The sequence below is a fragment of the Medicago sativa genome, chromosome 2, assembly GCF_051527215.1.
Source record: "Medicago sativa cultivar Bolivia chromosome 2, Bolivia_mono, whole genome shotgun sequence".
NCBI lineage: Eukaryota > Viridiplantae > Streptophyta > Magnoliopsida > Fabales > Fabaceae > Medicago > Medicago sativa.
Window position 1 is genome coordinate 52,553,336 of NC_140750.1, and position 12,485 is coordinate 52,565,820.

The 12,485-nt window shown below is 33.7% G+C and overlaps 1 protein-coding gene and 1 pseudogene across 1 annotated transcript; one reads left to right on the forward strand and one right to left on the reverse strand.

Annotated features, from left to right (window-relative positions):
* Positions 1–699: 699 nt before the first annotated feature.
* Positions 700–2,002, forward strand: LOC146948808 (metacaspase-5-like; annotated as a pseudogene).
* Positions 2,003–2,019: 17 nt separating this feature from the next.
* LOC146948809 (protein FORGETTER 1-like) lies at positions 2,020–11,280 on the reverse strand. Its single transcript, XM_085745002.1, has 32 exons — positions 10,556–11,280; positions 9,757–9,822; positions 9,479–9,652; positions 9,255–9,385; positions 9,071–9,147; positions 8,625–8,806; positions 8,379–8,456; positions 8,149–8,281; positions 7,995–8,055; positions 7,820–7,901; positions 7,411–7,548; positions 7,163–7,306; positions 6,972–7,071; positions 6,749–6,880; positions 6,386–6,456; positions 6,126–6,292; positions 5,892–5,985; positions 5,588–5,685; positions 5,369–5,504; positions 5,092–5,198; positions 4,730–4,825; positions 4,541–4,628; positions 4,320–4,440; positions 4,076–4,172; positions 3,870–3,993; positions 3,697–3,774; positions 3,496–3,614; positions 3,242–3,295; positions 3,067–3,169; positions 2,827–2,955; positions 2,435–2,549; positions 2,020–2,320 (listed from the first exon to the last, which is right to left on the reverse strand). Exons 1-32 carry the CDS (start codon positions 11,045–11,047, stop codon positions 2,289–2,291), a joined length of 3,819 nt encoding a protein of 1,272 aa, XP_085601128.1. The 5' UTR covers positions 11,048–11,280; the 3' UTR covers positions 2,020–2,288.
* Between the last annotated feature and the right edge of the window lie 1,205 nt (positions 11,281–12,485).

The window sequence follows — 12,485 nt, forward strand, 5'->3', positions numbered from 1 at the left end:
TTTCAGTATGTGTTGTCCTCACTCACATACTTTATGGACAAACCATGCTGAAAAGAATTGTGTTGCTTTTTGGGGTCAATAGGAAATTCTAAAAGCATTATGGGGAAAAATTAAGAATATGACGCTTTCGTAAGCAAAACTAACAACAATAAAATTAGATTCTAAAAGAAAGCGTTATTTTACCATAAAGTGTGTACAACCCAAAACAAGTTTACAAAATTGCCAATTGTAGTGGCTCTTTGAAGGAGAGCAAAATCCCCACACCAAAACTTTTGTATCCAACATGATTTTGATGTGAGAGATCCCTGTGAATTCATCATTGATCCACACTTAACAACATTTCTCAACTATTTCAAAAAAGAAGATAATGAACCTCACACATTTGACATTGTAGATCTGATGGGGGAGAAGATGGGTTGCAGTCCCTAATTTTGATTGAAGAAATTGGGGGAGAAATAGGTTCAAATGAACCCTAATCTTGATAAACAGAGGCGGGAAGAAGAAAATGTTGACTCATCTGCCACATATACACATCCTAATGTAGCTAGCATGAAATAGATGAAAATGACTGATATGGTACCATTTAATCAAGTTAAAGGACCTTAATGCACTTTTTTAATAAGAGACCAATATGAACCCAAACAGAGATAAAGGGACCAAAATAATGTTTAAGACAAAAGTAAACAAATCAATCAATTAATGTTGGATCACGAGGGGGAGCCCAATGATCATCCATATTGGGCTCAGAGAAACCATACAAGTGAGAGAGTCGCCACATTTTAATCTAAAACCTTAAGACAATATATGTATGGGTTCTCTCACTTATAAAATGATCAACCTCCACTTTTCTAAGTAATGTGAGATTTCTAACTCACACTTGCTACACAACAATTATGAATATTAGAGATGGAGGAGAGAAGAGTAATTATGTTATGCAAAGTAAATTTCTAATTAGACTAGGAGTTCTATTTATAGGAAAAAGTAATGGGCTAATGGCTTAGTAAAAAAGAAGTGCAATAAAAAGGGGGACATTTAACCAAAACCTTCAAGAGGTATTTGAAAATTAAAATATGGAAGACCTACTATAGTTTTAGGATGATACTTGGTTTTTTTCAATACACTTCCTCACGTCCATCACTATTAAGCTTAGTTGGTGGGATATAAAGGGTAGGTGGTCCAAATTTATAGCCTCTATATCATACGATAATTCTTGATATATAGAATTCATAGATGAGAGAAAAATATAGAAAAGAAGCAAATAGAAGAGAGCACAAAGGAAGGATCATCCTCAGGCTTCAAAAACTTCACAGATATGTGGAAGACACCATCTCTCGTGATATGGATATTCAATCATGTCCCTCAAGAGTAATATTGGAGAAAAACTTGTGGAACTATAACTTGGGGTACACAAGAGTAGGTCTTTGCCTCTTTCAACTCTTATTGACATCCTAAAGCAGGGAAAGATGATATAGAAACTGGAGAACTATGACCTACACTATTCTATATCTTCCTAAAGAGAAGAACTTCATCAAGTTTGTCTTATACAAACTTCATAGTGGTGAGAGTCAAAGCCATAGTGGAATCTTGAAGCTGGTGAACAATATTCCGCAAGAGCTTCTCAAACATAGACTGAATGACAATAATGAGGAATACAAATGTGACAAGGAGAACGCATCCCCAACATATGCTACATCAACTAAGCAAAACATTGTCGATAGTGGAATTCTACTAGTTGGTTTTCAAACTAGAATTTCTGAAGAAGCTTATGGATCTTTTTCGATATGCCATACATGCTATAATTGCAGGGAAAGATGTAGTTACCATTCAAAAGAAACTTCATAGGCAAGGTTAGACTCAGATGCCAAGGCTCTATTGCAGTGACTACAATGTTGATGCTCCTTTTATGACAGTGATACAACATATGTTTGTCGGCAAGTACTTTTATGAGTTTGAGACAATAAGTGTTGCAAAAAAGAAATATGTATATGTATTTTACCTCTAGTTATAATATGTAGCATATGATTTTTTAAACAAAAAATTATTAATGTGTAGCATATACAACAAAGTTTATGTATAATGTGAAAGGTCAACCATATAGATGTACAACTTTGAATTATAAACAAAACTGGATGATGTAATCAAAAAATTGAAATGAAGATTGCACAATTGTGTTGCATCTCAATGAGCACATGATCTTTCCTTTCCGCAAATCTATCAACAAACTTAAGCCTTTACATAAAACAAAGTGCTAGTGATCTTCACGAAAGGGAGACGCCGGGTGCCTCAGGTCAATCATCCAGTACTATAACATATTGTAAATCTACAGATGTCAAAAGCAAATATATAAGTATACGCATCACCTTGGAGAAAATTATTTGACCAAAATTCAAACAGTGAAGAAAAGGTGTTAGGATTGAGAGAGAAAGAAAGAAACCTTGAAGTACAGTGTCAACTGCTGCCTTAGGGACAAAAAGCCCTACAATACGTCTGTTGTTATCTGATGTAGTTTCCACACGAACAACGCGTAATCTCTTAAGCATTTGTTGGGACTGTACATATTTTTATTTGCAATTAGAAGTATTTTGCATGATAAAATGACTATTATAATGACCTAATGAGTAAACAATCAACCAGAGGCTCACAAAATCAGCACATTTTTCATTAAAAAGAAAGTTTCTTAGCTCCAAAGTTACGATTTCCACACAATATGATCAGATATAGAGGGTATCCTAAAGTGACAAATTGATATAGCATATACGAATTAATAATTTTAGCATCTGCAAGATATGTTCTTTCGCATGAACGTTTTATGGGTTGGTGAAATACCTTCTTAGAAATCGCCTTTAATACGTTTCCCCAAATAGGAAAAATGACGCCACCTAAGACATTTACTTGCTGTATTCTTGAGCCAACTGAACATAACTTGCCTTTCTTACAATTAGGACCATGCATGCACTGGCAACAAAAGTAACAAGTCAAAATGTGAGATGATGTGAAATTGAAATATCTACATTGTTTCTCACCCCCATGACCAATGAGTGAGTGCAAACCAACATGTATATATACCTGTTTAGATGAAACTTCATATTCGTTTTCCCAACCTATTTGGGCCTCCTTCAAAGATGAAACTTTTGAATATTTCAAAGTTAATTCTTTCATATGCATATCCCTACAATTGCAGGGGAAAATTGGTAAACAAGAAAATTAAACTAACAGAAGGCCAAGTAACTGAAATACATACCGAGTTGATTCTCCGGTAGCGGGACGAACAATCTTATACATAGATGGAGCAGAACTGGAGCAGAAACAAGAACCAACATAATGACATCAGTAAATGAAACCAGAAATCTTTACTATGTACTCCCTCCGGCCTTATTTATAAGCAACATTCATTATAATTTCTTGGCCTCAAATATAAGCAAAAGTCACCAAATTCAACTCTATTGAATAGTTATACAACAAGGACGAGTGGACGACAAAAACTAGAAATGATACCTTTCAAATGCTAAAATAAAATGACGTTTTCCCAACCACTCCCTGTTAGACTTATAGAAGCCGTCACCATCTGAACAAAATCCAGCCTTCTGCTTCTCATTCAGCTTAGTATTTGCCAACTGATGCGTAAAAGATATCAGCAAAATATGTATGTTAGAGTAAAGCACTATTTAGTTAGAACATCTGAGAAAGCATATGTACCTCCCATGAAACCCCACGATCCAAGGTGAATGTGAACAGATCAGCTGAAGCCCCACTCATTTGATCAACATAGACTGTCTGGATCAAAGGAAATTTATCTTCAGTCTTAAATTTTCTATGCAATAACATACGAAAAAGAGTGGCAGCCAGAAGTTTAGGAGGAAAATAAATACCTTTGGAGTCCCTTGCAGTTCAATAACAGTAGCTTTCAAGTCAACAATGCCTGTGTCAAAGTTACCTTCAATGCGAGCTTTGTGAACAAGAAGATCCAAAATATTCACAAATAACTCAAATAGCCTGTCGATACCCAAAAAATTAGTGTATTGAACCAAATGTTCAAAGTTGACGTACCAAATCAATTCATTCACAAAATACAAACCTATTCTGAATCTCAGGAGCTATTCCCAAAAGCCGGTTAAGAAATCGACGAATATTGCGTTTATCTTTATCATCCATGTTGCAATTCATATCACCTCCTTTAAATATAAGAAGCCAACAATTAACAACGAGGAAAAATAAAGATACTGTGGTATCATAAACTTCACATCAGTAAATGATGAAACCATAAATACATTTTGATTAGATATTCAATCTAATATTAGACAAGGGAAAACAATGATTACCAAGACCATCGTCCTTAAAAATATTAACAGAAACAAGAGCAGCTTTTGCCTGCATAATAAAATCTTCGATTGTATCTGGTCTGTCAGATGAGCATCCTGGAGGTACAACAGGAAGAGGAACCTACATAATTACATTATCAGTTGATAGATTGGACTTGTTCATTTCTTATTAAACATATAGCCAATATGCACATTTGTTATTTTAAACGAAAATTAGATACCTGTCCCAGTATTCCACTGTACAAAAGTTCCAGAGCCCTCTTCCCATAATCACTTTCATAATTATATGCATTTAAGGAAGGTCCAGCCCTGTAAAGTTCACAGGAAGTCAGGAACAACATTGACTAAGATGATAAATAAAATTTATCCATATTGGCTCATTGAAAACACAACTGATGAATCCAATATACCTACGATCTCCCTGAGTCAAAGCTCCAAGGGATTCCAATCTCTTAGCAACAGCTGATGCAAACCGGCGTTCTCCACCAAGGTTCGAAAATAGTAACCTGAAGAAAATTTATAAGGATATGAAATCGCGTCAAACAACAGCACCTGTCACTGCAACAATTTTAAATCAGACTTGCTTCGACCTTACCCTCTCTGATCTTATAGTAACCAATGAAGCATTATTACCTTTTCTGGAGCAATATTCTCAGTTATTATATGTCAATCTACGTAACTACTTTTGTTAATGAGAATATTTTAATCAATGAAACTTATTTTATCATTATGCAAAATTCACAAACCAAATTAATAAATAACTTTTAGTGACCTGTATTCTGGTGCTGAGACTTGATTTGATCTATGAGTTCTTCCAAACTGTTGAATTGCTCGGTCGGCACTCCATGGAAGTTCAAGAGTTAAGTGAACCCTTCTTTTCTATTTTGTAAAGGTCAAAGGTAAAATCAGCAAAAGAAGAATAAAACAATTGAAATGTTCACAAAATAATATCACTAGCTTCTGAGCAGAATATTTGCAAAAACCATCAAATAATGACAGAAAACACCGGTGATTCAAGGGATAAAAATATTTTCAAAAAGTTCAATTACCTGATTTATCACTCTTCGGTCTGCCTGCAACGAAACGCCAGCTGATCCAGCTTCAGAGATGATGGCCACTAACTTCTTACCTTCCATAAAGAGCTTTTTCTCATTCATGTTGACCATATCGGCAGTGACATCTTTTCTAAAGGGAAAGAAAAACACAACTAATTAAACAAGCATGAAATGATGTTTATCAATTAGATATGGTGACATTAAGAAACTCACGTATTTCGAGTCTGATAAAACACACCCGTTCCACTAGGGGCCCTCACAAGCATTCCTTTCCTTCCAGTAATTTCTGCAACTTTGTCATGTCCTCCTAACTGCATTAAAAAAAATTCATTTATAGAATCCGGTAAAGAACTATACCTTGGCGTATAGCATTAATTATACAGCATAAAATTTCTCAGACATCTTTTCATAGCAGTTACTTAACTGCTATTGGACAAACAACTATGATTGATAAGAATCGTTACGGGAAGGTACCATTAAAGAAGAAGACGGGGATGAATAAACAAATGATCATTACCTGGTCAATAATATCATCCAACGGATTGTTTGGAAGATCCAAAGCACAAATCCTCTCTAATATTTTGTGCCTACACTGCATGGCTGTGTCATAACTGCAGTAATCCCATGAAAATAATCATCGCTGTCATATTCTTCTTTTTATCTAACTTTTTGTTGATTGTTGTTGTCATAAAATGATAAATTATGACATTGAAACCAGAGTGCCAAATTAAAACAAATAAAAGTCTTAAACCTCTTATGGAGTTCAGTTATGTTTGGTCCAGGAGGGAGATATTTGTCACTTTTATCCTTGCACGAATCACAAGCCCATTTCTCAAGAACAAAATCACCAATTGGGGGAACGAATGATTGATGAGCGTATTTTCCACAGAGGGAACACTGCAATAATTTTTCCCTCTCCTGCACAGAAAAATATGTGAATCCTACGCATATATATGGCATCAAGGAAATTCAAGAAAGTTTTTTTCAGAGAATAATTAATAAAAAAATTACCTCTTTAATACTGTAAATTTCACATTTCGGAAACTCATAATCAGGGTCGGAAGATTCAAGACCAGAGGCAACTGCATTAAACAATGGTAAAATCAAATGGTTACACATATATCCTCTTTGAATAAATTCTCTCATTGATAAAGGATAACAAAAAAATTAGAGAATTTTAAAAACAATATTTGTATCTTTATATATTTAATAACTTTTTTAAAAACAATGTAGTTGATCTGCACCCTTTCTCACCCCATATAAAGGCTGAAAATAAGTATGCATTAACGCATGAGAAAGGGTTGCCGTATACTTGAAGAATAACATACAGAATGATAGTTGCTAAAGTTTAATAAAAATTTGTTAGAAACTCACTTTTAGATTCTTCATCACTTTCAGCATCACTAGGAGGCTCACACTTGGCTACTTTTCCGACTCTAGATTTTCCTGAAACGTCACGACTTGCCAAGTGCCTCTTCCTTTGAAGCTCCTTTACACCGTCGTCTGCTATAATAGAATTAAAAATGAAAACTAATAATTGTAAAATTATGAAAATAAATGAAACTTATACAACAAAACACGGCATGTAGATAGATACCTTGGAGATGTTCGGGCTTTTTTGGCAATGGGAAATTGTCTTCAACAAATTTTAGCAGCAACTCACGAGGTCCAGAAATAAAGTCATCAAGTTCAGAGCCCTAATCAAAATAATAAATAAATAAATAACACATAATGCACATAATGGGAAAAATGCTTTCAAGTTAAATGAAAATGGATTCAAATACAGACATATTTTGAAACAGCATCCTCCGTCCTTGCTTCCCCCGTACTCTGCAGACCTATGACAACACACTTGCCTTCCATTAATGCTTGCTTCGCCAGTTTCACGACAGTAGGGACTTTAGCAGACATACACAAGTGTCTGAAGAATCTCTACAGTTTTAAAATGAAAAGGGACAATTGAAAAACTTCAATAAATAATAAATTTCTAATAGAGATGAGGAACTTGTCTCCAGGAACCAACTTAGACTTAATACCTGGTGGCTTGCCCAATATAATGCCCATATTTTTCTAGTATTAATTTTGACGCTGGATACTCTTGTACATAAATCAATGGCAGACAGCAACTCCTCATGCAAATCCACCCAAACTTCTGTAGCCTTTGTATACGCATGCTACAATATTTGAAAAAAAAGAAAACATAATCAGACAAGCATACAGAATTCAAAAGAAAATTGATAAGAACATACATTACTAGATGAGAATACTGAATATTAGATCATGATGTCGAAATTCTATTATAACAATAGCTTAATACACAAGTAATGGTAATTACTATTAATAAAGCAAGGCAATTAAATTTTTTTCTGTTCGTTTAATTATCTACAGAGAAAGAACTAGTAAAGAGTTGCCATCAATATTCCCAAAGAAATTAGTCGGCCATACCGTCATTTTATCATCTAATGACGCATCAACAATTTCAAACTCAGCACCCTTGTAGCTAAGCGTGCGACACAAATACATCCCTCTGAAATTAGAAAATGAAGCAGAATAATATATATTTCAGATACATATAGGTGCATATGGCTGAGAGTGGATGTGTTTGTAGAAATATTATTACCTTGCTTTCATGTCCATTGCAACTAGTTCTAGAGCTCCAACACCCCCTTTCTCAAGAGCACCTGGATTCGTCACTTGTTTATTAACTTTAAACAATTGCAGGGTAACTTACTATTTTGAAAAGCAAAAAGAAAAGATAAGAGAAAGAACACTACCTAGAAAATCACTAAAATCAGGGAAACAAGTCCCAGCTCCCCAAAGGCCAAGTCGAACCATATAAGCCATATTGCGAGGTTCAGATGCACCAGTAGCTGAGCAATAGACAATCCGAGCTTTAGGTAGTTGAGCCTGTCAAATTTTAAAGAAAGAACTTGGAATAGTTCATACATTCAAAACTAATTATTTCATTTTGAAGTGAACATTAACACAACTAGAGTGTACAAACCTGTATAGCAAGTACTGCTTGACCAGTTTTCGTCGGATTCTTATCCTTTTCTGGAACCAAATTTTTTGCTTTATGACACTGTAATGAAGCCACTCACACACTTCAGCAATGAAAAAGTAAATAAATATAAATACCACTTAATAATAATATCCTTCAAAATTTAACAGCAGAAATACCAATTTTATTTTAAACAGTAGAAATACCAATTGATAATAGGAGTAATTTGCATTCAAAAAAGTCAGATACCTCATCAAAAATTATAAGACCATCAAACTCAGGTCCACACCACTGCACAAGCTGTTGCATACGAGTGCGACCTCTGTCAGATGATGCTATGAGGCTACTGTATGTTGAGAAAATAACTCCCTCCTTAACTCCAACAGACTTCGAATCAAGCTTAACATAAGGCAGTTTATTCAAAGCATGCACTGGACAGATTCAAGAAAGAAATATATTTAATTACACAATAAATCTTGCAATATACAAAATAGTGAAAAAACAATTATAAGTTATAACAACCTTTTCACTTCATTATTACTAACTTTTAACTCATTCCTTTACAACTAAAACTGAACCCCTTCTATCGGTGATTAATTGCATTACGTTTATGTTAATGATATGATAATTACATCAAACTATCAAAGAAGTTAACCATATCATAGGACTTTAGTTTACAAACCCAAAAAGCATACCTGCAATGCAACTTGCACCCATATCATCCAAATCTCTCCTGGCATCGAACTTCAAGTCTGAACCAACAGAAATCCACCTGCGTAAGATCATTGGAACATGAAAATAGGAATTTAAAGCACATTGAAAAGTGAATGTTTATCTAAATTCTTAAAAGCATCCCCATGATTTCATGTACAAACTTACAAGGCTTTTCTCCTTCCATGGTGCCAGTTCTCCCATATTAGCCCAGCAACTGTGCGACCTTTACCTACACCAGCTCCATCTCCAAGAAAGAATCCTGCCCTAGCACCACTAGGAATGTGTTGAAGGTGTCTCTACCATGAAAAGAAGCATCATACGTATGAAAATTAAATTGTAAGTATATATAATTATTTATTATCGATATTCAATCATGTGGTGAGAGAAACCTGACAAGCATAGACCAATGTCTCGATCTGCAAGCATGACAAAGCCTTTGAACGTTCCAAATCATTCTTAATCATTGGATCATAAGTAGGATTAGGTGGCTGCACTGCAGACAAAGAAGATGTCTCTACAATCGGGTCTGGGTGTGGAGGTCCGATAGATAGCTTGGATGGTCGCTGTATAACAAGAGAAGTTGATTTCAGTTAAATGTACCATTCGATAAATTAACCCGAAAGAAGTTAACATAAATTGCACCCTAGACCTAGAGTCTTTAACTCACATAATCTGTAAATGTTTCTCCGGCGACACCTCCGTCACCTTCTTCCTGCTCCACTTCTTCAACCAGCTGATATATTTTAATATTGACAATAGAAAAAATGAGATACAAATACAATGATAGCAAAAGTAAATAAATATACAATTGAAATTTCCCAAGAGATCAATCAAACCCTTAAAAGAAAATTGACAAAGTCATTCATTGATCATTTGTTTTTCGTTTCTTATTCTGAATGCTTCTCGAACACACATTGTTTTCCAACTGTCTCTTTGGGATTCTTGCTTATTTGAGCCTCTATGGGAAAAGTTATGAAAACAACTGACGGCATTTTAGAAACTATTTCCATCTTAGAAGCTCTCCAAATAGCTTACAAAAACAGCTTATAGATTATGCAAATGCAGCTTGACTTAATTTAATCTTGTGTTATAGAAATAGCTTATTCGTAAACACTTATATGATAAGTGCTTATTTTATAAGCTGCAAAATAAGTTCCAAACAAGCCCCTAATAGCAACTAATCAAAACTAAGTCACAACCAATCTAAAACCATTCTCTAATCAATACAACAATCATTATAAGTTACAACGTTATTAAGCAATACAAAAATCATTATTAAGCAACAAATCAAGACCCTAAGAAAATAACTTATTTTATAAGCTACAAAATTAAGTTCTAAACTGCACACACTCACACACACACTCATCACTTAACTCAAGAACAACTAATTAAATCACTCTCCCATGAGCACAAAATTAGGTCAAAATCAAATGATCTACAAAAAAAAATCCAAAGCAATTTTTCACCTCGTTAACTTCTTCTTCTTCTTCTTCTTGTTTACGACCAGCATCACCAACATCAAGAATAACAAAACACAGCGGACACGGAAACTGCGCCAAATCACTCGGTCCATTCACAAGCGCCTTACAGTGGAAACACCGGATTTTCACCGCAGACGAATCAACACGTGCGTACGCATGCGCCATTTGACACATCGGACACGGTAACTGCACCACTCCATGTGGTGCGGAGAAGTAAGTCTGGCAATTGGTACAACGCTGCTCGCGTGCCATGGGAGGTTGTGGTGGTGGCGGTGGTGGTTGATGATGCATTCTGTTAGGGAAAGAGCGAGGGAGAGAAATTGAGGGGGTGAAACTTGAGCGGGAAGAAAACGGTTTTGTTGGCGCGTTTAGGGTTTGGGGTCTTATATAAGGGTTATATCTTCTGTATTTTCTATTTTTCAGTTCCATACGAATTTGTTCAAGATTCGGTGATTTTTTCTTACTCATACCACTCATTGTTGTTGAGAAAAAAAAGAAGAATAGCGATGAATGAATGAAGAGAGCAAAGAGAAAAAAACGAGAGAAGAGAGAAAAAGGTTATGCAAACTAAAAGAATTTCTAATTAGATTGGCAATTCTCTATTTATAAGAAATTCCGGCGAGTTAACTCATTATAAGCGCACTAAAAGATTTTTTGTTTTTGTTTTTTTTGTTTGTTTTGTTTTTGGTTGCAAATGGAAAAGGAGAAAACAACAAAAACACAAACAGGACAAAGAGAAAAAGCCCAACAAAGCTAATCCCTAAGAAAGAAGGTCCCTAAGGAACAAGAAAAACACACAGATACAAAAAGAAAAACTACAAAAGTTATAAGCTAGGAATATTGTCAAAGTTGGATTTTACGCCCGAATTCTTTAATTATTATTACTAGCAAAAAGACGGGCACTCACGTGTCTGTCTTTTTGTTTTTTTATTACGCTTATGCATGTATATTATCAACGATATTTTATCGAAATTTGCGTGTAAATTACAAACAATATATTGTATAATTTTTTTGATATAAATTAAAATTATAAGTAGAAATATTTGTGACTTTCAAATTTTAACAAACCAAAAAAATCATGTTTATCTTTTTCAATAACAACAATAATTTATCAAATATAATATAAACTCTTATCATTTTTAATACAACCAACATAACATTAATATAGAAAAATTTGTTTAAGGGTATAATTGGAATTATAAAAAATTCAGCCTAAAATCTTTATCCCCTTCATATATAATATTGATAATATTCTTCCTATTGTTGTGAGATGTTTCCTATTTTAATGGGATTTAATTTTTTAATTAAAATTAAAATTTAAAATATATATTATTAAAGGATAAAATAGATAATAAGATAGTTTAAATGAAAGGTAAAATAAGTAATGAAAAAGTCAGTCCAAACTCATGTATTTTAAGCCTATTTTCTTTATATATAGTATAGATTATTACAAAAATTAATTAGACGAGCACTCCGTATTCGTCTATTTGCTCTTTTTATTGTGTTAGTGTGTATAAATTATGAACAATATTTTTTTATGAACTTTTGATTAAAATTAATTTCATTTTGATTACAATATTAAGTATAGATAATAAATATTTTGTACTTTCATATTGTAATAAATTATACTTATTTTTTCAATGATACCAACAATATAACAAATATAACATCTTTCAATTTTTTTTAACAAATGGAGTATTAAAAAATGTGGTTATTTAGAATGAAAGTAATGCACATATAGGCAAAAACAAAAATGTTTCTTTATAAATATATAAAATTTATTAAAATAAATAGTTTGATCTGAAGTAAAATAATATCACAAGAAAGGGGGGTTTGAATTGTGATGTAATAAAATTTACCTATTAAAAATTCTCGACAAACACGTTAATAATTGATATTTAGTTAGTTAGGAAAT